Below are 24,464 nucleotides of genomic sequence, written 5' to 3' on the forward strand. Positions count from 1 at the left end.
AAATAAATACGGGGAAAGCAAAATGTCACTTACAAAAGGAACTGAAATATTTTCTTTGAAGCTTGAATTTGTTTTAATCTGGATTGTTTTATTTGATGTTTTAATGTGTTGTCAAATGTTGCTTTGATGTTTTTTTCTTTAAGATCTAGAACGGTATAGAAATGAAATGAATAATAATAATAACAAATCTAGACATGCTGTTGTGCTGGCCGCAACCTAGGTTTAAGGTGCCATTTGGCGATTAGCTTTTATATCTGAGTTTGGTCAGGCTGGCTCTGCCTGCTACCTGGGTCCTTTAAACCCAGGGGTCAGCAAACTTTTTCAGCAGGGGGCCGGTCCACAGTCTTTCAGACCTTGTGGGGGGCCGGACTATTTTTTTTTTGGGGGGGGGAATGAAAGAATTCCTATGCCCCACAAATAGCCAGAGATGCATTTTGAATAAAAGCACACATTCTACTCATGTAAAAACACGCTCGGACCGTCTGTGGGCCAGATTTAGAAGGCAGTTGGGCCGGATCCGGCCCCCGAGCCTTAGTTTGCCTACCCATGCTTTAAACCTTGCTTGCTGGGGACTGAACCAAAGACCTTCTGTGTGTGCAAAGCATGCATGTGCTCTGCAGTTTGTCTTGTGTCCAGCAGCAAACAAACTATTCAGGTGGGGCAAGCAGGTCATAATGCTTGGTCCTTAGTTGCCTGTGGCTGTAGCCCATACATGAGATAAGAGTGTACAGGCAGCACTGACCCGCCAGTGGGAGTTTTTGTCCCTTGTTCCAGACCACTTTGTAACTTTGTCTACCACTCCTGTGCTCAGTTGCCCCTAGCGTGCACCACTAAGGATCCCAAGAGCCACGTGAGCCACTTGCCCACAACTCCCATCACCTGGGAATAATTGCTGTGTTTTTGTGGTCGTTCTGCATGTAGATGCCAGAATTCCCTAAGGAACAGTAGGCAGTGGTTGGAGAAAGCCTATTTTTCAAGCATGCTTTCCTTTCTGGTGGCCCCATAGAACGTTGTTCTCAAATTGGTGTGAGATAAATGGTTTCCTTCTTTCTCGGTCCTACTCTCCCGCAATCTCTGTTGGAAGCACAGTTCCCCCTATTGCAGGGATGGAAAACCTCAATCCTGGGGCACGGATGTGGCCCTTGGGACTCTTCTAAGACCCTGCCACTCCTCACCCGGTTCAAGGGCTTTTCCCTGATTGGAATGTACCATTTAACTGTGGCAATGCTTCTTGCCTAGCTGAATATAGAACGGTGTGTAGAAATCTTTGGTTCTTGTGTGGCTGGACTGTCGCCTACAGTATAAAACTTTTGGCCCTCCAGAGGTTGTTAGACTTCGGTTCTCATCAGCCCCAGTCAGTACACCTGTGGTTAGGGAATTGTAATTCAGTAGCATCTAGGGGTCAAAATGTCTCCCCTTCCCTGATATAATGTTAACAGTTGCATGTGTTGCTCTGCCCATACCTTCCTCTGGCCCTGCACATGTGGCCCCTGGAAGGTTTTCTGTGAGGGAATGTGGCCCTTGAACTGCAAAAGTTTCCTTGCCTTCATCTGTACTGCAAGAAAAAAATACCAATATTTAGTTCTGTTGTTTCTGTTCCCCTGCAATCACCTAGTACAAAATCTGGCCGTGCTTCAGCCCATGGAGTACCAAGGCCTCTTTACTCTCCCAAGCATTTTTTTTTGGAAACGGGAGGAAGGGGAGACTGATGAAAAACACTGTCCCCCCACTGGCCACAGTGTCTTGTTAACTCATGGGGGGAAAACCCATCGTTTAGTTGGATTTCTTTGTATCTGATTTGGTTAGCATTGGCCACTGTGAATAACAGCCTACAAATGAACTTAGGAAGTCAGGTCATTAGCTCATCCAGATCCATACTGTCTACACTGACAGGCAGCAGCTCTCCAGGGTTTCAGGCAAGGGACCCTTTTCCCAGCATGACCTGGGGATTGAAGCTGGTGCCTCTGAGCTGTGGTCCTCCTCTCAAACTTATTAGGTGTGGGTTTTATGAAATGTATGCTGTCTCTGATCCCTTGCATTTGTAGGCATTCTTGGTTAAATGCGTCTACCAGGGTGCAAATTTCCAGAGTGTTTGTGCCACTGTTTTTAGGCAGGGCTGTGCAGATTTATGCCACTTTATAAAGCTTGGCTTCATTCTTGTTGAAAACTGGTGTGGTCTTGGGGCCAGAATCTGAGGACGAGGACGAGGAAAGACCCTGCTTCAACCTCTGATCTTGCGAAGACGATTCCCTGGTCACCAGCTCTGAGGGTTGCTGGATGCAGCTCAGCTGGAGAATGTCGCTGCCTTGCTCTGAGATGCCAACTTGTCAAAGTTTCCTTTTTCTTTTCTTTTTTTGTTGCAACACCAACCTGTAACTTTCCATTGGTCATGGAAACTTTCCTTGAGGAGATGGGTTTTATCAAAGGCTTTTTCACCCAAAGCTGAGAACAAGCTTGGAACTCTCCCCTTTGAGAACTGGTGTGTGTCTGAGGGATTTGAGGAGTGGACTCTGCACCTGGGACATGCGAGTCTTAAGAAGGCAATTTGTACCGGGACGTGGGGCAGAACTGGGAGAAAGATACTCGACCCCTTTGCTTAAGGCAGGGGTGGCCAACTCCCAAGAGGCTGTGATCTACTCACAGAGTTAAAAACTGGCAATGATCTGGCAGTTCGGGTCAAAGTTGGTGAGCTTCTTTGGGGGGAGCCAGTGATCTGCCACAGACATCCAGTGATCTACCAGTAGATCATGATCTACCTGTTGGACATGCCTGACTTAAGGGTTCCGGAGTTGGTTCTTCTGTGTTAATCACAAAAGGGGTTGCGTTGGCAAAATGTGGCTGGGCCATCTGCTTGCTCGTTTCCTTAAAAAAACCCTTTTTTTCTTCTTCTCTCCGCTCCACAGAGTTCTACCTTGTAAATACTGTTATTTGTATATACTGTAAATGATGACATCGGTGGGCACTAACCGAGCCCGGGGAAGCTGGGAGCAGACGCAGAACCAGGCACAGCACAAACAGAGGCCACAGGTGAGGGCGGAGCAGGCCAGGGTGTCCATGGAAACCAGGAGTCCTCTTGGCTCCCTCACCTTTTCCTTTTTTCCGTTGTGACTAAGAGCACGCTGGCCTAACGTCTTTCCCACGAGACAAAGGAAAACTCCTCCGCACCCTTTCTGGCTGCTCTTAGCTTGCATGCTTAGGAGCTGAGGCAAAGTTCTGGCTTTGTGGGCAAACACAGGAAGAATCAGTGTTCAAACTTTCTTGATACGTGTGGCAGGTGAAAGGACTAATTTCCCGGCCCCGGACGCTGAACCTGTTGGGATATCTGGATAAAACATCTGGCTGCCTGGGCAGTGAAAAGCTTTTGAAACCTCCCCCGTTGACAAGCCCAACCAGTTGCCTATTAATTACAGTTTTCAAACGTTTGGGTTTTTTTCAGTTGTGACACAAAGAGGGGAAGAGAGGCTGGAAAAGGGGACAATATATTATCCTTTCTGTTCCAGAACCTCTGCTTTTCCATTAATCTGCATTCCATGGAAGCATGTTGTGCTATTGATATGTATAAGAAATAGAAAATTAATACCAAATTCATAAGAGAGGCAAACATAGAGGAGTTGAGCTCTTATGTTGATAACCACAACAAGCCTTTCTTCTTGTTTAACAGAGATTAGAACACGACTGAATGACATGATGAGAGAGAATTTAAATACATCTCATCCCTACTTTAGACTAAACTCTGGATCCTCACCCTTAACTGAGGACTAAAACCTCTCAGTCTTGGTCCCAGTGTGTTAGTCTCAGCGTTAGTCCCAGTGTATTTGTACTCCGCTTCTTAGCCAAAAAGCAGAGCAGCTTACACAAACCAGTCCCTGCTCCTTGGGTTTACAATCTTAAGGCAAGGGTGGGTTAGGGAGAGAAGAAGCAAGCTCGGGTGCAAATTCTTAAAGTTACAGTTCTGAATAATGTAGTTATATAGTTGTATCTGTGCAGTTATATAGTTGTGTCTATATGAGAAAATTCCTCCCTATCAGCTCTGGAAGCTGAGCAGGTGATTAATATCTAAGCCAGTAGGGCAGGGCTTTGCGCAGCTCTTCCCTCGTAACTTGATGGTGGGAGCTTTGTGGCTTTGCCCTCCTCTCTCGCTGATGTCTGTGGTTGCCTGGCCTTGGAAGTACCCAATTCAGATCTGAGGGCAGAGCGAATGGCAGTGTCTAGCTCATTCTTTACTCAGGCAGCTTCCCTGCTCCCGGCCAGACGCCCCACTTACAGGGCTAACTTGTTGTCTTTCTGCCCTGTTTCATTCTAACACTTCCACCTCTTGCCCTTTGTCTCCACAGGCCACTGCAGAGCAAATCCGACTTGCACAGATGATATCCGACCACAACGATGCTGACTTTGAGGAGAAAGTGAAACAAGTAAGTTTTTTGGGATGCTGGAGGACGTGAGGAAAGGGGAAGACTCTCCAAGGAGAGTGTGCCTTTTAACTCCTTGCCCTACCAGCTGACTTTGATTTCTCTTGGGAGAGAGGAACACGATGGACACACTCATAGCTGCTTTGGATAGCTTGAGGGAGGCACTCGGGTTCAGGGGCTTGAAGTCCTGTGACTGGTGACAGGTCCCAGCTGAGTCGATGGGTGGCCTTATCCTTTGTTGTTTCTCCCTCGGCAGCTGATCGACATCACGGGCAAGAACCAGGATGAGTGTGTCATCGCCTTGCACGACTGCAATGGGGATGTCAACAGAGCCATCAACGTGCTGTTGGAAGGCAACCCGGACACGGTAAATCTGCAGCTTTGCGGGGTTAGCAGAGTGGTGTTGCAGGTTGCAAAGGCCTTTTTTATTCTCTGCTGGGCGAAGGGAGTAGTGTTGGGGAGGGGAGAAGAGCAGCCCATGTATAGACCCCATGTCTCAGAAGATGAGGCAGTTCAAGGCATGCCCTGTTCTCCTATCTGTGCTAGACTACAATTCCCATCATCCCTCATGACTGGCAGTGTTGACTGCAGCTGATGGGAATTTGAAAGGAGAGAGAGAGACACAGACCCAGGAGAAAAGCTGACAGAGTGAGGCAGATCTGCAGAGGGGAGATGTTGAAAAGTCAGGTCATGGGGCACTCTAAAATCTGTGTAGGATTCTGCGGTTTAAGTTAAAGTTAAGTGTGGGTCTAAGGCAGGGAGGGAGAACAGCAGCCCAAGGGGCTGCATGCCCCACGCCAGGCCTCTCAGCTTAGCCCAGGGGGTCAGCAACTTTCAGCAGGGGGCCGGTCCACTGTCCCTCAGACCTTTTGGGGGGCTGGAATATTTTTTTTGGGGGGGGGGTCAACACATTCTTATGCCCCACAAATAACCCAGAGATGCATTTTAAATAAAAGCACACATTCTACTTATGTAAACACACACTGATTCCCGAACCGTCTGCGGGCCAGATTTAGAAGGCGATTGGGCCGGATCCGGCCCCCGGGCCTTAGTTTCCTTACCCATGGCTTAGCCCTTGGAACACTTCCCAGGCCACACCGCTCCCTAGCCCTGCTTGGCATTCCAAGCATCTGTGGGTGGCTGGAATGTGTCCTTGAGCTCTGATAATGCCTCTCATATGTATGGGTGACAGAGGGGTGTGTTTGTACATTTATTGCACACCCACTTTTGCCTCACCGCTGGCATGTGGCCCTTGGAAGGTTCCCCAGGCAGAAATGCGGCCTTTGGGAAGAAACAGGTTTCCTACCCCCAACCTGAGAAGACTGAGGATGACTCACCTCTTCATCGGCCCAGGCCCAGATCTTGCGGTTCTCCTCTCCTGACATTCACGGCCCCCTCTGCATACAGCTTCTAGTTGTCAAAATATTCTGCTGTCTTCACTCCAGTGTTGATTCCTTCTATGAATCCTCATTTTAGAAATGTGAAAAAATGAAACCTGGTTGATGCAATTATGCTTTCTGCCCCCACCTCCCCCTCAAAAAATGTCCAGAATTTTAACTCTAGTCGATATCTAGCAGGTTTTTCTTTCTTTTTTTCAATGAAATTTTTATATCCCCAAATAAAACTTTATAAACTTTTAAAAGCAACAACCGGTTCTACAATGGTTCTACAATACCATCTTTGCAACTAATCTAAAATGTCCGAACACACCCGGTACACTGTTTTATAGTGGTCAGCACAAGTATATCTGCATCTTTCCTGTTTGAAAAATAATATTTTTTGTAAAGGAATATATTTTTTTAAAATAAAATGACAGTCACCAACTTCAATGAAACCTGTAGAATGTTTCTTGCATGCATCTGTGAAATTGAACGTGTGTTATGTGCGTGGAGAGTGGGAATAAATCTTGCCTCTCCCTTCGCAGCACTCCTGGGAGATGGTTGGGAAGAAGAAGGGGGTTTCAGGACAGAAAGACAGCGGGCAGACGGAACCCAGCGAAGAAAGCAAAGAGAACCGAGAGAGGGAGCGGGACTTCAGCCGGCGACGAGGTGGATTGCCAAGAAGGGGCCGAGGGACGAGCCGCGGAAGAGAGTGTACGAGTCGCGACTTTGTGCAGAATAGCTGCCGGTGTGGGGTGGGGCAACGAGACGAGAGGAAAGGTAGCAGATGGTTAAAACCTCATGGCCAGAGATGTGCAGTGTGACACAGTTATGGCTTCCCTGTCTTCCCCGTTCTCCCTGGCATTGCTGTGCACGGAGCTGGAAAAATAACAGTCACATTTTGAATTCCTGCTCCACACTTCCTTTATTTTTTAATAGTTAGCTCTGCTTGGGCGTCAACAAAATGTTTCAAACATCCAGGTGTTTTGGGTAATCGGGATCCTTAGGGCTTTTTGTTTTTTAAAATTGAGACCTGTTTTATACAAATGCCGTTTCACAAGCCAACTGTGAAGATGTGTTTTGCTTGGGTGTTTGTATCTTCTTTAAAACAACAAAAAAGACCACCCAACACCCTTTACAACATCTGTTTTGCAACCTATGGATTGTATTTTATTTTCATCTAAAGACCACATATCCCCATTCCTTTAAAAGCAGATGGTTCGTTCTAAAGACCCTCAAGGGAAATTGAGGACGCTGATTCTGTAAAATTTAGACATGAGCCTATTGCAGGGCAGGGCTGGGAAAACTGGAACGGAGAGGTGTGGGTTGCTTCTCCTGTAGTAGAGGAAGGGGGTCATGTGTGGATTGTCACCGCCCATCTCTCCCCTGGCAAGAGGTTGAACTTCCGAGAGGGTGCACCTGGTGGGCAGGACAAACCCTTGGCCAATTCAGCTTCTGCCAGCTTCTGCAGGTCGCTCAAGAATCCTTCATTCATTCAGCACTGCACTCGAATCTTGTGCCTCCACCTCCCCAATGCACTCAACACACTGGAAACTTACTAGTGCGGTTTTGTGTCTTCCAGTTCGGGGCCAGGAGAATGGACTGGACAGTGGCAAGACAGCCGGACCCACCGGAAGAGGCACAGAGAGAGGGCGACGAGGCCGCGGGCGAGGCAGAGGTGAGAGAGCCTGGATAGCTTTTACAAAGAGGACTGGAAATTACCATGGAGGATACTGCTGCCAGTGGCTACTTGGCACGGTGGCTGTTTTCTCCCCATACTGTCGGAGGCAGGGTGTCTCTTGATAACTTGTTTCTGGGAATCAAGTGTGGAAAGTGAGACTTTCAGGCTTCCCTTGCTTAGCTTGTCCGCTTTGAGAACAGGATGGATCAGATGCACTTTTTGTAAGACCATAAAATCAGGTGATTGAGTGGTGTATAGAATTAAGTATGGTGTGGAGGAAGTTGGTCTAGAGAGGTTTTCCCCTCTTAGCACTAGAATTCAGGCTCATCAAATGAACGTCGCAAGACTCAGGACAGACAAAGAATAAATAAATCCTGATTTAAAGTGCCTTTGAATCCATCCCTCTTGCTATACGGTGGGCTGCATGCCAGTAGACCCTTTCTGGCTCCTTCATAGCTATAAAGGGGGGACAGCGTATGCTACAGCAAGTCTTGGCATCGTTGGCCAACTGAGTCCTGCAGCTGTGATAGCTGAATGGCTGCCTCCGGTGATCAAACAAACAAGGTGTTTGATTCCTAATCTGACTGCACCTGAAACCAGGCAGCGGAAGCTTTTTCAGCCTAGAAGTTTCATTCCCACATAGGGAACCTTCTGGGGACCACAGTGCCCCTCAACCCTGGCCCTCAGCCATGCCTGCTGCAGATGGTCAGAGTTGGGAGCCCAATAACTGGAGGGTCGCAGGTTCTCCACATCTAGAATATCCCAAGTTGTCCCACCTTTGTTGTGGATTTGAACTCTGGCACTAGTCCAGCTCTCAGTCTCAATTTGGTACCTACAAGGTGGGTGGTTGTATCAGTAGGCTCATTTTTGTTTTGCTTTAAGGCAAGGCTGGGGGCCCTCTGTCTCCGCCCCCTCCCCAAGTTGTTGGGGGGCTGACTTACATCATTCCCGACCAATATCAGCGATGCATGATGGAAGTTGTAGTCCCATCCTTAGTTGAAAGGAGTGAAATTGGTGGGGGAAATAAGAAATGGGTGAAGATAGAAGACTTTTTAAAACCTGGTTTAGTTTACCTAGAGGTGCATCCCGAGTCCAGTAAGGTTTAAAGCTGCCTGTTTTTTTTGTTGCAGGTGGATCTGGAAGGCGGGGAGGAAGGTTTTCAGCTCAAGGCATGGGGTAAGCTTTGCAGCCTTTGTCTTAACTCTATTCTTGGGCGGGGTGGGCAGAGCTAGAGAGTTTGTATCTGTGACCAGATGATACATATCTATGGCCTAGATAGGGGGAGGGAAGAGACTAAAGGGTCAAAGCAGGACAGACGTGCCCTTGAGATGTACGCTCAAATTCCCCTTTCCTCACCCACCCTGTCTTCCAGAACTTTCAACCCCGCGGACTACGCCGAGCCCACGAGCACAGAAGAAGGCTACGGGAACAGTAACAGCAATACATGGAACAACACCGGGAGCTTTGAGCCGGACGACGGCACGAGTAAGTGACCTGGGCGCTTTGTGCTGCCGCAGTTTGGGGCCAGAGTTCAGCTCCTGTCAGTAAAAATGACAGCCAACAAGTGGGTACCCTTCAATACAGCTTGCCTTTCTTCAACATAAAGGGTTGCATTTTATCAAGTCAGCCTGTTGGTCCAGCCATCACAATACAGTGGTGCCCCGCAAGACGAATGCCTTGCAAGACGAACGCCTCGCAAGACGAAAAACCCGCTAGACGAAAGGGTTTTCCGTTTTGGAGGCGCTTCGCAAGACGAATTTCCCTATGGGCTTGTTTCGCAAGACGAAAATGTCTTGCGAGTTTTTCCGACTTTTCCCCCCTCCCCCCCCTTTTTCTAAGCCGCTAAAAGCCGCTAATAGCGCTAAGCCGCTAATGGGCTTGCTTCGCAAGACGAAAAAACCGCTAGACGAAGAGACTCGCGGAACGGATTCTTTTCGTCTTGTGAGGCACCACTGCATTGTCTAGGCTGGTTGGCAACAGCGCTCTGGGTGTTGCAGGTAGACATCTTCCCCAGAGATCCCTTTATGTCAACGCTGCTTAAACCTGTAGTCCCAACATCAGCTGGGAACCCAACTCCCATCATCCCTAGCTAGCAGGACCAGTGGTCAGGGATGATGGGGACTGTAGCCCAACAACAGCTGGGGACCCAAGTTTGAAAAAACACTGTTTTAAATGGCGACTGGAGGTGGGGAGAGAGAACCACCCTTCCCAGCACCTGCCCTGCTGCTGAGCAATGACCTGCCATGCTCCTGTGTGATTGAAGTCACCCAATCCTGCCACCTAGAGCCACTTAATCATAGGAACACGGGTGGCGCTGTGGGTTAAACCACAGAGCCTAGGACTTGCCGATCAGAAGGTCAGCAGTTCGAATCCCCGCGACGGGGTGAGCTCCCGTTGCTCGGTCCCTGCTCCTGCCAACCTAGCAGTTCGAAAGCACGAAGTACAAGTAGATAAATAGGTACCACTCCGGCGGAAAGGTAAACAGCGTTTCTGTGCGCTGCTCTGGTTCGCCAGAAGCAGCTTAGTCATGCTGGCCACATGACCCGGAAAAACTGTGGACAAACGCCGGCTCCCTTGACCAGTAAAGCGAGATGAGCGCCGCAACCCCAGAGTCAGCCACAACTGGACGTAATGGTCAGGGGTCCCTTTACCTTTACCTTTAGAGCCACTTAATGCCTATCCAGTTGCCCCATCATGCCTTTAAAACCAGCCATTTTACTTGTGCTTGATGCTGTAAAAAAAAATTAAAAATGGCTGGTTTTATTTCAGTTTAAAACTGCTTTGGGTCACGGTTATAATCCACTTTAAGCGCTTCTGATCCGTTTTTGTATTGCATTGGAGTTTGAGGGTGTCCCTGGCAAGTCCTAGTGTAGGGTTGAAGAGCCTGTGGCACCCTGCAAGCTGCTGGACTCCCAGCTCCCATCTTCCCTGAGCTTTGGCCACACTGGCTGGTGCTGATGGGAGCTGGGAGTCCCAACATCATCTGAGTGCATCCCATCAGCTACCCCTGGTCTTTAGGGTGTGGTGGTTAACCACCACTGGGCAGGGGTGAGTTGGGTCCGCCAGCCTATGATTTTAATGAAGGTTTCCCAAGAAAGGGAAGAAAAATAATCTCCACCCACCGCTCCATTGCACACCCTTTTAATCTCTTTCAGCAACAGCATAACTTCAGGGAACTGAAGTGTTGAATGCAGGAAGCTGCCTTGCAATGGCTTAGACCAGAGCTTCCCAAACTTGGGTCTCCAGCTGTTTTTGGACTCCCATCATCCCTAGCTAGCAGGATCAGTGGTCAGGGATGATGGGAATTGTAGCTCAAAAACAGTAGGGAGACCCAAGTTTCGGAAATCCTGGTCCATCTAGCTCAGTACTGTCTACACTGACTGGCAGGCACCCCCCCCCCGGGTTTCAGGCAGAGGGGGGGCCATTCTGCCAGTCCTACCTGGAAATGCCCTTGGGGATTGAACCTGGAACCTTGCCTCTGAGCTCTGGCCTTCCTCCGTAGAAGAAGACAACAGTGTCTTTCTGCTTGGGCAAAAAGACCCCTTGAGGTTTTTGAGGGAAGGTTCCCTTACCTGGGTGTGCAGTAGAAATGTAGAAACGGGGAGAGAACTGCAGTGTCTTTAATTTTTCTCTTGGAAGTAGATCCCTCCGTTCTTTGTGTGTTCTGAGCTAAAAAAGGGGGACTGTTAAAAGTTGTCGCTGGAAGGGGACGACCCTTTGGCCCCCAAGGAGGGTTTACTTGTCCACACTGTCTACAGAACGCACTCCTCATTTCATACTCCCATGATTAGTTTGTAGTATTAAGTATATTTTTTTAATTTTAACAATATCCACAGGTATGGTGGGTGGCAGAGTAGTCTTGGGGTGGAGAAGGGGGTGGCGGCAGCAGCAGCAGCAGTGACAGAATCGCCTCACTTTTCTCATTAGAATACAAAACCGTTTTCACTGTTTTTACCCCGTTCTTTTTTTTCTTTTTCTTTTTTTTTCTGTTTCTTTTCAGGAGTTGATTACATTAGGGGTGAGGGGTCAAATTATCCCCGAAAATTTGACACTGCTCCTGGTACGAGAAATCCAGGTGCACTAATTGCCCGGGATCTCTTTACTTATAAGTTGAAATATATCTGTGGATATGTCATTGTCTCGTTCCTCCCACTCCACAACCCCTGCCCTCCTCCATCTCTTTCCATCTTCGTTTGGTTTCATTTAATGAATATGTGTACGTTCTTGCCTGTGCTTTTACTAACACTGACACCCCACCCCACCCCGCCTTCACCACACCTCTGTGTTTTTAAGGGGAGGCGGGGTTTGGGCTTCCATGTGTGTGTTTTTCTGTGTTTGGTGGGGTTGGGGAGATGAGTTTGCTTTCCTGGCTGTTTTGATTGCACCCTCCACCGGCTGTGGCTGCCCCTGTTGTGGTTCCCCTCTCCTGGTACTTTAAAACTCTTGCATCTTGATTCGAAGGCCAGGTATCCTTGGGACATAAGCTCAGAATGGCCTTGTCAGTTCAGACCAAGGAGTGCATCTCTATTTATGGTTTTTTGGGGGGGGGCGGGAACCAGCTAGTTGCCTCTGTTGAGCTCTCACAAGTGGGACTGAAGGTGACAGTCCCCCAGTATCTGGCACCCACCAATACACTGCCTCTAAACACAGAGGTTCCATCTAATTGGCCTTCTGAGGAGCCAGTGATGAGGCAATTTCTGCTGCAACGCCTTCCTCAAGATCTACAGATGGTTCATTTGCAGTTCCAACTGGTGGGTAGTTAACACTGTCGGGTTCTTACAATCTCCTGGTGGATCGCTGGCCAGTTGTTGGCAGGCGGCTGATATTTCTTTCAGAGAAAGTTGGGCAAGGCCTTGGTCTGATCCTGTGAGGCCATTTCTTATGTTCTTAAGCAAGAGCGCAGACTTGGGATCACTGAAGACAGGTTAGTTGCGCCTTGACCATGAAGAGATCCTGAGTTAATCCCCTTCTGCAGCTTCTGATAGCCTGACTTGCAGGTGCAGAGTGGGGGGGGGGGATGGACTACGAAGGGGAGGCAGTCCTGCTACACAAGTCGGGTTTCCTAGCCATCCAGGGACCAAGTATGTGCAGACTTCTGCAGATTTGGCGAATGCTGACAGGGTGTTGAATCTAGCGAAGGTCTAGTGTGAGTAAAACCGCTCAAGCTGGCCCAGCAGAATTTCTCCTGGCACGCCACCTTGTTCTACTTTTTTTTGGGGGGGGGTGTTGGAAGAAACCCCAGAGCAGATTGGGGAGGTGGGGGGACTTGAGTGGCAGGACTCCCAGCTTGCATCATCTCTGGCCCTTGGCCTTGCTGGCTGGAGCTGATGGGAGTTGGGAGGCCCTGGGGGTTACACACCTGGATTAGACTGAGAGAGAGAAAGTGTGGGACTGCTCCAAGGTCTCTCGACTAAATGCCTGAGAAGCGTGGGTGTGGGTGGGTGTGCTTCAAGTCCCCTGCTCCAACTCCCAGCTGTAGTGCCTTGCAGAGTTTTCTTTTCCCCCAAGTTTCAAGTCTTCATATCTTTTCCCTTGCACTTTTGGCTAATGGGCGCTATGTGGGTTTTTGAAAAAACAAAACACACCTTCAGGAGCCAGCAGAGTGTATGCATGTTTTTAAATGCCCGTGGTCAATAAATGAAGATTTCAAGGAACAGGGAAGTGACCTGAACAGCAGCATGGGGGGCAGGGGGCTTTTTTATTTAGTAAACGTAACCTTAAAACAGGGACGCGGGTGGCGCTGTGGGTAAAAGCCTCAGCGCCTAGGGCTTGCCGATCGAAAGGTCGGCGGTTCGAATCCAAGCGGTGGGGTGCGCTCCCGCTGCTCGGTCCCAGCGCCTGCCAACCTAGCAGTTCGAAAGCACCCCCGGGTGCAAGTAGATAAATAGGGACCGCTTACCAGCGGGAAGGTAAATGGCGTTTCCGTGTGCGGCTCTGGCTCGCCAGAGCAGCGATGTCACGCTGGCCACGTGACCCGGAAGTGTCTCTGGACAGCGCTGGCCCCTGGCCTCTTAAGTGAGATGGGCGCACAACCCCAGAGTCTGTCAAGACTGGCCCGTACGGGCAGGGGTACCTTTACCTTTACCTTTAACCTTAAAACATGGGAAAAGAAATGTATCTTGGCTTGATTCAGCTTTTTCTTAACCATTTACCCAACCTGCCTCTTTGAGATGGTAAAAGACCTGCCTTCACTTTCATAGGGCTGAAAGCAAATTTTTGCAGGGGGGGGGGACATCTGAGCCAGTCCCTTGCAGGACACATGAGCATCGTGTAGTATTGAGTTATTTATACACTGCTTAGACACTGTTGTATTTAAGCAGTTTATAAATCTGTAAGAACACACACGTATGCAGAAACGGAACCTTTCGTTGACTTGACCGTTTTGTACGGATCCTAACCCAGTGGCGGCGATCTTCTGGGAAAATGGGGCTTTTGCAGGACTTTGGGGAGGGGCAGTGGCAGGAGGGGGAATGGGCAGGGTGGAGAGATGCCACGTTTGATTGCAAGAAAGCAGTGAAACTGGGCAGGGGGCATGTAGAATATCAGTAGGGCTGAGCAGGGGGCATGTAGAATATCAGTAGGGAAGAGAGTTTCAGGACGGGGTCAAGGAAGACATCTCTTTTCCCCACAGTGATTCCAGGGTCCAGCCTCTTTGCTTTGGGGCTCAGTGGGTGGGGGAGCTTGCGTGGTGTGCCCATATTTTCTCCCCCCTCCCCCCACCCCAAGCTTGTGTCTGTCTGGGCAAGGGGCACCAACCTGCTTAGCTGCTTGCAATGCTTCTTGAAAATCACCCCCTTTCCCCGGGAAGCACCCAGGATCCGCTTGTACCAAACCCCCTCTCTGTTTTGTTCTTTGCCAGGTGCGTGGAGGACGGCGACAGAGGAATGGGGGACTGAGGACTGGAATGAAGATGTAGGTACACCCCAGCTCTTGCGTAGCTTCACTTTCTGTGTGCGCTTTGCCTTCTCTGACTTGGGATCACCCTAACTTCCTACCTCTCCTTTCCTTCCCCAGCTTTCAGAGACCAAGATTTTCACTGCCTCCAACGTCTCCTCTGTGCCTCTGCCTGCGGAAAATGTGACCATCACGGCTGGACAGAGGTGGTCCATTTGCGCCTGCCACAGTAGCTGGGTTTCAGTTTAGAAATGAGTTTCTTTTTGGCAGCGGGGCTGGGGGAGAGAGCAGGGGAAGAAAGCAAACAACCATTGCCCTATCCAGGATGTGGCGGACAGGCCTGTAGTCCTCCAGATGCTGCTGGACTCTCCAACTCACTTCAGCCCTGGCCGTACAGTGGTACCTTGGGTTAAGTACTTAGTTCGTTCCAGAGGTCCGTACTTAACCTGAAAGTGTTCTTAACCTGAAGCACCACTTTAGCTAATGGGGCCTCTTGCTGCTGCCGTGCCGCCAGAGCACAATTTCTGTTCTCATCCTGAAGCAAAGTTCTTAACCCGAGGTACTATTTCTGGGTTAGTGGAGTCTCTAACCTGAAGCGTATGTAACCCGAGGTACCACTGTATGACCAGAGGTCAGGCAGGGCTGTGTCAGGCCACCCTGGGAAGAATTCAGAGGCGTGCTATTACAATCCTTCCATCAACAGAAGCAGTTCTGCTTGCCAGATAGAACAATCTTACTGCTTCTCTCACCGCCCCATGTACTGTTCTGGGTTTTCTTGCTCCCGTCCCCCAAGCTGACTCCTACCAGTTGTTGCTCTGGCTCCTACCAATGCAGTTCTTGAGTCCTCTCCATCTGGCCCTTGGGACTCTTCCACCCCCCCAGATTGCACAACATCCAGAGGCACATTCCTCACCAACAGTCCTCCTTTGCGCTCTTCTTGGGAGTTTTTTGTCCGGCTGGAATGTGTCCTTGAGCTCTGATAAAGCTTTTTTTGCTTCCCAGGATGGAGGATAGAAAGAGAGGGGGGCATGTGTAAAAACTAGGCTGCTGCACAGAGGGAAAATTCACATTCCTTGCTCTGTCCACATTTGCCTCTGTGGCCCCCAGAAGGGGCTTCCCTCTGCCTGAAAAAGCAAACAAAAAAAACCCCAAACCCCACAACTTTCTCCCTGAGGTGTAAGGTCTTTTGTGCCCTGGTTTCTGTGTGCGTTTGCTTCCCAAGACCATACTGTAGCATAAACTGAACACGAGCAATTTCACCGTGGATGCCAGATCAGAGACTAAAGTAGCCTCCGCCAATGGCTGGGTTAACACGGGATGCTGGGAAATGTAGTCCAAAACATCTGGAGAGTGTCATGCTGGCACAGGCAGCATCAGATGCATCCAGCCACCCCAGCAGCCTGCTGGTATGCCCAAGATCCTCTGCCAACTGTGCCTGATTCTACACTCGACAGTAATTCTGTGCACAAGCAGATCTAAAACCCTCCAAGGAAGGAGACTCCGCCACCTCCCGAGAGAGAGAGAGCCCATTCCACTGTCGATCAGTTCTTACCGTCGGAAAGTTCTTCCTGATGTTTAGTTGGAATCTCCTTTCTTGCAACTTGAATCCATTGCTTCAGGTCATACCCTCCAGAGCAGGAGAAAACAAGGTTGCTCCATCCTGCATGTGACAGCCCTTGAGATTTTTAAAGAGATAGCTATCGTATCTCCTCCTTGTCTCCTCCTTTCCAGGCATACCTAGTTCCTTCAACTGTTCCTCATAAGGCTTGGTTTCCAGGCCCTTCGTCATCTCGATTGCCCTCCTCTGCACACGTTCCGGCATGTCAGCATCCTTCTTAAACTGTGGTGCCCATAACTGAACACAGAACCCCAGGTGTGGTCTGACCAGGGCAGAATAGAACAGTACTACTACCCTCCTGGATTTGCACACTATACAGTCATACCTCGTGTTATGTCCGCTTCATGTTACGTTCTTTCAGGTTACGTCCCGTGGCGACCCGGAAGTACCCGAAAGGGTTACTTCCGGGTTTCGCCACTTGCGTAGATGCGCAAAATGACATCACATGCATGCGCAGAAGCGGCGAGTCGCAATCTGCGCATGCATAGACGCACTGCTGCGGGTTGTGTTCTTTTCATGCTGCGAACGGGCCTCCGGAACGGATCCCATTCGCAACCAGAGGTACCACTGTACTTTTGTTGATGCACCCCAGAATAGCATTGGCTTATTTTGCTGCTGTTAACTCATGCTCAGTTTGTGGTGTGCTAAGACCCCTAAACCCTTTTCACATGTGCTACTGGAAACCCAGATGTGTCCCCCATCTTACATTCAAGCAGCTGGTTCCTCCTGCCCTAAGTGCAGAACCTGACATTTGATCCTATTGAAACTCATTTTGTTAGCTTTCGCCCTGGCACGGGGCATCCCTTTTGGCGCAGGAGCAGAGGTGGGCCGGCCATGCCACTCACCCAACCCTTCGCTCACGGTGACGCTTCTGCCTCCTTCCTAGAATCGACCTTGCTGTGCTGCTCGGAAAGACCCCTTCTTCTCTGGAGAACGAGTCGCCCAACCTGGATTCCTCGCAGGCACCTGCCCTCAGCCAGCCGCTGGTGTTCAGCAATTCCAAGCAGGCTCCTATATCCCAGCCCAGCTCGGGGAACACCTTCCCGCACCACGGCATGGTAAGGAAATGGACAAGCCTTTGAACCCCGCGGTCGTGCATGTGTTGTATTTAGAAGAGTTCAGCCTCCTGGTCCCCATCTGGGGCTGCTGTGTTGTTTTGTCCAGCCAAAGCCGCCATGCTCCTGCTTCAGCCAGCCTTCCCTTCCTGCCGTTTCAGGTCGGCATGCTGGGAAAGGGGTTCAGCGACGTCGGCGAGGCCAAAAGCAGCAGCGGCGGAGGCACCGCAGTCTCCGCCTCCGCTGCCACCACCACCACCGGCTCGCAGTTCCTGGAGCAGTTCAAGACCGCCCAGGCGTTGGCTCAGCTGGCAGCTCAGCATCCTCAGCCATCCGGGAGCAGCAGTGCGGCCACATCCTGGGACAGCGGCACCACGAGCCACTCCTCGTCTCTTGTGCAGTACGGTAAGGTGGAAGGGGGCAGCTGGAGGCTGGAGAGGTCTTGTGAATGGGGAGAGTGTTGGAATGCGCAGTTCACTGTTACAGCCCTGGCAGGGCTACACCCAATGCCCCCAAATTCTGAATCTGTTTGAGGATCTTTGGTTGAGTTAATAACTGCTTCTTAGTACAGTGCCAGTGTGGTGTAGTGGTTAAGAGCGGTAGACTCGTAATCTGGGGAACCGGGTTCGATTCCCCGCTCCTCCACATGCAGCTGCTGGGTGACCTTGGGCCGGTCACACTTCTCTGAAGTCTCTCAGCCCCACTCACCTCACAGAGTGTTTGTTGTGGAGGAGGAAGGGAAAGGAGAATGTTAACCGCTTTGAGACTCCTTCGGGTAGTGATAAGGCAGAATATCAAATCCAAACTACTACTACTCTTCTACTACTACTACTACTACTACTACTACTACTACAGTGGTACCTTGGTTCTTAAACGGCTTAGTTGTCGAACAAATCAGGTCCCGAACACCGCAAACCCGGAAGTAAGTGTTCCGGTTTGCGGATGTTTTTCAGAAGCCGAACGTCTGACGCAGCTTCCGTTTGAGTGCAGGAAGCTCCTGCAGCCAATCGGAATCTGCACCTTCGTTTTTGAACGGTTTTGGGAGTCGAACAGACTCCCGGAACGTATTATGTTCAGGCTACCATTGTGTACCTAACTCCGTATCTGGCCATTCCAGCAGCCAGAGTTGAACCTGTGAAGAACACTTATTTATTTCGCATTTATATCCCACCTTTCTTTTACCTCCAAGGAGCTGCACGCTGTCGTCCCGTTCCCCCCCCCCCCCATTTAATCCCCGCAACAACTCTGTGGGGTTGGTGAGGCTGAGAGGCAGTGACTGGCCCAAGGTCCCAGCCAGCAAGTTTAATGGTTGAGCGGGGATTTGAACCCTCGTCTTTCCCAGGACCTAGTCTGGCCCTCTTAAGCACTAAAACACTCTGGCACTGCACCTCTGGTGGTACGGTTTGTCAGAGTCTTTGAACTGACCTTAGAGGCCAGGGTGGAATTTTAAAAAAAAAGATTAAAAATATATTTTTAAAGAATTACGAGTGCTAAGTTTTTTGTCCTAAGCAATAATTGGTTCATTTTAAGTAATCTGAATAGAAGCACATTAGCCTTACTACTTATCATTAAACTGAACTCGTTCCTCTACCATATACACTGAGTTTAATGACGCTTTTTTCTGTGTCAACGAGTATTTCTCAAATATGAATATTTTTGCAGAAACTGATTTCAACAGACTCCCAGACCAGAAAGCCATTCCATTTTTCATTTGGTATTTGCACATCTAGGTCCCATTGCCCACGGCATTTTTGTGTACAATAGATTGCCATATTCTAGTGTAAATTGAGGAAGCTCTATGACAAAACAATTGAAATGTCCCCTACGCTAGCACTACTTGGGCTTAGGATCCCATCTGCTCATGATTATCCTAAAGAATAACCTCTTAGCTTTTCTGTTGACTGCGGCTCATACGGAGATAGCCAGGTATTGGAAAACCAGTGTTGGGTTGAACATTGATTCTTGGTTTGACAGAGTCAGCATTGGCTGAGAAACTAACATGCTGGGTGAGAGCGACAAAGGGCAAACACAATCCACTTTCCTTTTATAACAGATGGCAAATGTTTATTGAATACATAAATTGTTCAGACTGGCAGGAATCTACCTAGCACTCATGGGGAAAATGCAGCGTGATCTCTTAGACTATCAAATGAAACTTTATACCTGGCATGAAAAAAATTGTAATTTCATCAGGACAAATTATTTGTTGTTTACTGTTGTAATAATTGTTTTCTCAAAATTTAGCTTCTGTACCTTGAAAATAAAAACATTGTGGAAAATTGAGTATTTGCTCACTTCCCTACAAACCTAGGATTGCAGCCAACTAAAATCATACGCAGAAGAGGCCAATAGCACACCAATATCTCCATTATTATGCAGTGGGTCTCCTTTGAGTAGGAATTAGTGTTGCATACAGCAAACAGCCCATAGACATTTTTTCGTTTAGCAATGGATTCTGTAACATTATTTCGGGTATCTGTACAATTACGTAATCATTCAGAATTTCTAATGGGTGTATGTAAACATTAAAAAGACAAACCATACCAAGTATAAGATCAGTTAAAATTCACCATAAAAACTACCTCGAAATGCTTGCTAAAGTATACTATGAAATTAGGTTGTTGTTTTTTTAAAAGCCCTTTTTAAAAAATAAAAACAAGTATTCCGGGTAAAAGTAATACCCTAAATCAACATGGGTTTAGTGGTCAGATTTGTACTACTGACGGAGAGCTTTATTTTCTCACTGATTTTTAAATCTGCACATCCCTCCTGCCTTAGTGTGAACTGCATACCAGTAGACCCTTTCTGGCTCCCTCATAGCTATAAAGGGGGGACAGCGTATGCTATAGCAAGTCTTGGCATCGTCAGCAAATTCAGTCCTGCATCTGTGGTAGCTGACTGACCGCCTGTGGTAGTGATCAAACAAACAAGGTTTTTATTGCAGATCTGGCTGCGTCTAAAACCAGGGTTGAGGGAACTTTTCAGCCTGGAGGCTGCATGCCCTCATAGGGAACCATCTGCAGCCAGAGGTTGGTGTGGGTGGGGCAAAGGTCTTAGGTTAATACACAGATGCCTTGTAAAGAGGAAGAACTAGGAGTTGCCTGTTCTGGGCTTGACCACCCTCCTTCCGTCTCCGGCACGCAGATTTGAAGAACTCGTCGGAATCCGCTGTGCACAGCCCGTTTGCCAAGCGCCAGGCCTTCCCGCCCACCTCCGCCATGATGGAAGTGTTCCTGCAGGACAAGCAGCCTGTGGTGACAGCGTCCGTCACGGCCCCGCCGCCTCCGTCGTCCCCCCTGGCCAGCAAAACCAACCCTGTCCCCCAGATGTCTCCGGGCTCCTCGGACAACCAGTCCTCCAGCCCCCAGCCAGCCCAGCAGAAGAATAAGCAGCAGAAGAAGAAAGCGTCCTTGACATCAAAGGTACACAGGAATTTCCCATCCTGCACGGCGCGGGGATTAGGCTTGAGGCAGCCCCCCAAAGGGCCCAATGAACTTGGTAGGTGAGCGGGAAGGGGCCCATAGCTCAGGAGTGGAGCGTAGTGTCTCCCCCCCATGGAACGTCCTCCCATCAGATGTCAAGGAGATAAGCAAGTATCTGACTTTTAGAAGACATCTGAAGGCAGCCCTGTTTCGTTTTTAATGTTTGATGTTTCATCATGTTTTTAATATTCTGTTGGGAGCCGCCCAGAGTGGCTGGGGAAACCCAGCCAGATGGGCGGGGTATAAATAAATGATGATTATGATGATGATGACTCAAAGATACTGTACTGGGGAAGGGTGGAATCTCAGTTGTAGAGCAGCTGCTTTGTGTGCACAAGGTCTCTGATTCAACCCCCAGCAGCTGCATGAGACTCTTAAGTTTCTTAATCTTCCTACATTGCAGGGTGTTGGGGTCCCTTCTAGCTCCTTGATTCTGTTGTTCAAGACCTCACGTCTTACGGGGGGTGGGGGAAATGCACCATCTGCCATCTTAGAAAGGAATGAGAAAAATGGGCAGTGGTGAAAATCATTAGATTATTTGTTATTTTATTGATTAAATTTGTATACCACCCTATCCCCGTATATCTCACAGCGGCTCAATATGATTAGATTAGGAGGATGCAATTGAATCAAAACCCTAATATATCCATGGGAAAACGGGGGGGGGGGGGGGTGTTTCTTGATATACTGTACTACTAAGTAGAACACTGATAATACAGCCGTTCGTTGCTTTTAGTTCTTTGTACACCCTGTTATTTTTAAAACTAGGTTTTTGTTGTTGCAACTTGGAAGCGTGGCACGCTTTTAGCAATTAAGCGACGATGGTGATAATTTTAAAAATGCAACAACCCTGAGCCTCTAAAGGCGACGTTGAAACCCAGGCACACCCTCTGCCACAGAAGGAAGTAGGAAGCCTTGGCAGCCACCGCTCTTCAGGGTTTGCCAGTTTGAGAGCGGGAACGCCACTTTCAGGTTGCATGTTGGCAGCTCATCAGGCCACCTCTCCTTCCTCAGATTCCCGCTCTGGCAGTGGAGATGCCCGGCTCTGCGGATATCTCGGGGCTCAACTTGCAGTTTGGGGCGTTGCAGTTCGGTTCGGAGCCTGTCCTCTCGGAGTACGAGCATGCCCCCGCGACAAGCGCCTCCGTCAGCCAGCCTCCAAGCAGCCTGTACACGAGTACTGCAAGGTGAGACGAGCCTGTTGACGTTGTATTTGGGGGAAGGGTCTTAGCTTAAGTGGGAGACAGCTTGGCAAAGCAGAAGGTCCCAGGTACAATCCTTAGTGGTGTCTCTATGTTGGGCTGCAAAAAGACCCCTTTAGTGGGGTAAGAGAGATGAAAATAGTGCCAGTAAATTTCACATCTGGCAACCAATGAGCCCCTTTGGTTTCAGATAGTACATGGGTGAAAGGTAAAGGTAAAGTCCAGTCGCGGACAACTCTGGGGTTGCACACTCATCTTGCTCTGTAGGCCAGTGGAGCTGGTGTTTGTCTGTGGACAGCTTCCGGGTCATGTGGCCAGCATGACTAAGCCATTTCTGGCGAACCAGAGCAGTGCACGGAAACTCTGTTTACCTTCCTGCCGGAGTGGTACCTATTTATCTACTTGCACTTTGACGTGCTTTTGAACTGCTTAGGTGGGCAGGAGCAGGGACCGAGCAACGGGAGCTCACCCTGTCATGGGGATTCGAACCGCCAACCTTCTGATCGGCAAGCCCTAGGCTCAGTAGTTTAGACCACAGTGCCACCCGCGTCCCTAGTACATGGGTAGATAAATCTAAAAAACCCAGGACACAAATTTTCATGGCCCTCTAGCATCTATGGTGGCTCTTTTTCCAGGAGCGATGTGTTTAGTGTTAACTCTGGAAGTGTGGACTCAATTCTGACCAAACTAAGCCTCCTTGTGTATGTTTTGCTCTGGTACAGGGGTCAGCAACCTTTTTCGACAGGGGGCCAGTCCACTGTCCCTCAGACCTTGTGGGCGGCCAGACTATATTTTGAAGGGGGGGAATCCCCCCACTGACTCCCCCCCTCCCTTCTCCACAGCACCAGACGAGCCCCAGTGGCTACTTACCTGTGCCTTGCAAGCGGCAGGGCCGGAGGGACGATGAGCAGCTCGAAAGGGCTGGCTCTGGAGAGGGGCTGCTTAAAATGGCACTCAGCCAACAGCTCAACAAAGCCCAGCCCTCTTCCTCCTCTAGGCAGGGCGGGGAGAAGCCAGGAGGAGGGAGGGAGGAGTCACCGCGGCGATTGTGTGTGGGAGGGGAATGGCGCAGCCTGAACGATCAGAATCCCCACACCGATCCATGCGGCGACTCCCAGACCGTCCGCAGGCTGGATCAAGAAGGTAATAGGGCTGGATCCAGGCCCTGGGTCTTTGTTTGCCGACCCATGCTCTAGGAGACTTAGTTGGTGGAAGCCGCCTCTTGCAAGCCACTGGCAGGAGCCCATTGGCAGTTTGCGTGCTGAAATCTCCTGACCCTTCTTCACCTGCAGCGAGTCTCTGTCCACGATTTCGTCCAATAAGAGCCAGGAGCCGGGTTACCAGAGCGGCACCATGCCTACAGCAACATATACCTCCCAGAACAGCGCTCAGGGACCACTGTACGAGCAGAGATCCACTCAGACCCGGCGGTACCCAAACTCCATTTCCTCCTCGCCCCAAAAAGATTTGACCCAGGCCAAGGTAAGCTTTGTCCCCGAGTGCCTGGTGTTGAGCGGGTGTGGATCTCATGCCCCATTCCTTCTTGCCGGCCGCCTCTGCGTTTCTCAGAGAACGGGATTGACTGACTTGTGTGTTGCATTAGAAGACCGTGTGCTCTGTTAAGATGGGGCCTTATTAACAACACAACAGCGATGATGATCAGCATGGCAGCCTGTGGAAAACTCTGTCACCAGAGGTGGTCCCTTTTGGATTAGGATAAAACCATCACAGAACGTGAAAATCTCCCATTTTCTGTCTTCTCAGAGGCATCTGGCTGATGGCAAGAGGATGCTGGACTAGAAGGGGTTAGATCCATCAGGGCTCTTCTTCAGGGGAAGAAGACGTTGCTGGGGCTACAACTCCCATCAGGATTGACAGTCAAGGATGATGGGAGTTGTAGTCCAAGCAACATCTGGAGGGCTGCAGCTTCCCCACCCCTGGCCTAGAAAGAATATGGGGAATAGTGGATGGCTTTGGGTCTCACATTCAAAGCATCAAGTAATTCATAACTTGACCGCTGTCTATGATGAGCATCGCTACTAGAAACATTTAACGGATCCGAGTCTTTTAAAATAGGGAGGCGTTTGAGAGCAGGGTACTTGGCTGGGGTGGGAGCGATGCTTGATCTGTGCACTATCTGTGTTTCTGTATCAACGGCAGCTGACTTCTCTTTTCCCCCCTCTCTCTCTTCTCAGAACGGCTTCAGCTCGGTGCCGCCCACACAGCTGCAGACCACGCAGACAGCCGAAGGTCAGTGCCTCTCCAGCATGCCTGCGGTTGGGGAGGGGGGAAGAAACGAGCCGAGCTCGCAAAGAATTTGTGCAGCAAGCAGTGTTGGCGAACCTGCGGCACACTCTGCTCCCGCTTGCAGGCGCCCCCTAGCAGACATCTGGTTGGCGCCTTTGAGAACAGGGCGCTGTGCTGGACTTGACGTGTATTGTATCTTGAAAAAAGCACACCAAGAACTCTGGCCAGTTTAAGTTTCAGTAGTGGGAGTAGTCCCTACTTGCAAATCAACACTCAATTGTAACAAAAACTAATCCATTCCCAAGTATGTATTCTGATAAGGATTACAAACTCAAACTCATAAGGATGTGTATAACACAATAATTCGTTACAGAATTAGAGATCAGAGTTTATGAGTAGAGATATGTTCATGTTAGTTCATAGTCAGATTCGACCTGAAGGTCTTAGTTTCAATCACTGAGCAGAAGTCAGTTATGGATCAGAAACCAGGACAGGGC

General features: G+C 49.5%; 1 protein-coding gene across 13 annotated transcripts in view; it reads left to right on the forward strand.

Moving 5' to 3' along the window:
* The window catches only part of UBAP2L (ubiquitin associated protein 2 like), a 48,908-nt gene that overhangs the window by 6,242 nt on the left and 18,202 nt on the right, over positions 1-24,464 (forward strand). For 6 of the 13 annotated variants that reach the window (XM_079957932.1, XM_079957939.1, XM_079957937.1 and 3 more), the window contains exons 2-17: positions 2,904-3,027; positions 4,335-4,412; positions 4,666-4,776; positions 6,334-6,502; positions 7,371-7,466; positions 8,600-8,645; positions 8,842-8,954; positions 11,470-11,544; positions 14,329-14,381; positions 14,484-14,569; positions 16,868-17,039; positions 17,198-17,441; positions 20,181-20,458; positions 21,533-21,705; positions 23,013-23,202; positions 23,916-23,970. In XM_079957932.1, the coding sequence (XP_079814058.1) occupies positions 2,944-3,027; positions 4,335-4,412; positions 4,666-4,776; positions 6,334-6,502; positions 7,371-7,466; positions 8,600-8,645; positions 8,842-8,954; positions 11,470-11,544; positions 14,329-14,381; positions 14,484-14,569; positions 16,868-17,039; positions 17,198-17,441; positions 20,181-20,458; positions 21,533-21,705; positions 23,013-23,202; positions 23,916-23,970 (2,023 nt within the window). In that variant the 5' untranslated portion in view covers positions 2,904-2,943. The remainder of the gene's footprint in view (positions 1-2,903; positions 3,028-4,334; positions 4,413-4,665; positions 4,777-6,333; positions 6,503-7,370; positions 7,467-8,599; positions 8,646-8,841; positions 8,955-11,469; positions 11,545-14,328; positions 14,382-14,483; positions 14,570-16,867; positions 17,040-17,197; positions 17,442-20,180; positions 20,459-21,532; positions 21,706-23,012; positions 23,203-23,915; positions 23,971-24,464) is intronic. The other 7 variants (XM_079957944.1, XM_079957933.1, XM_079957934.1 and 4 more) reach the window with 2 other exon arrangements.

Source organism: Podarcis cretensis, assembly GCF_951804945.1.
Source record: "Podarcis cretensis genome assembly, chromosome: 16".
Classification (NCBI taxonomy): domain Eukaryota; kingdom Metazoa; phylum Chordata; class Lepidosauria; order Squamata; family Lacertidae; genus Podarcis; species Podarcis cretensis.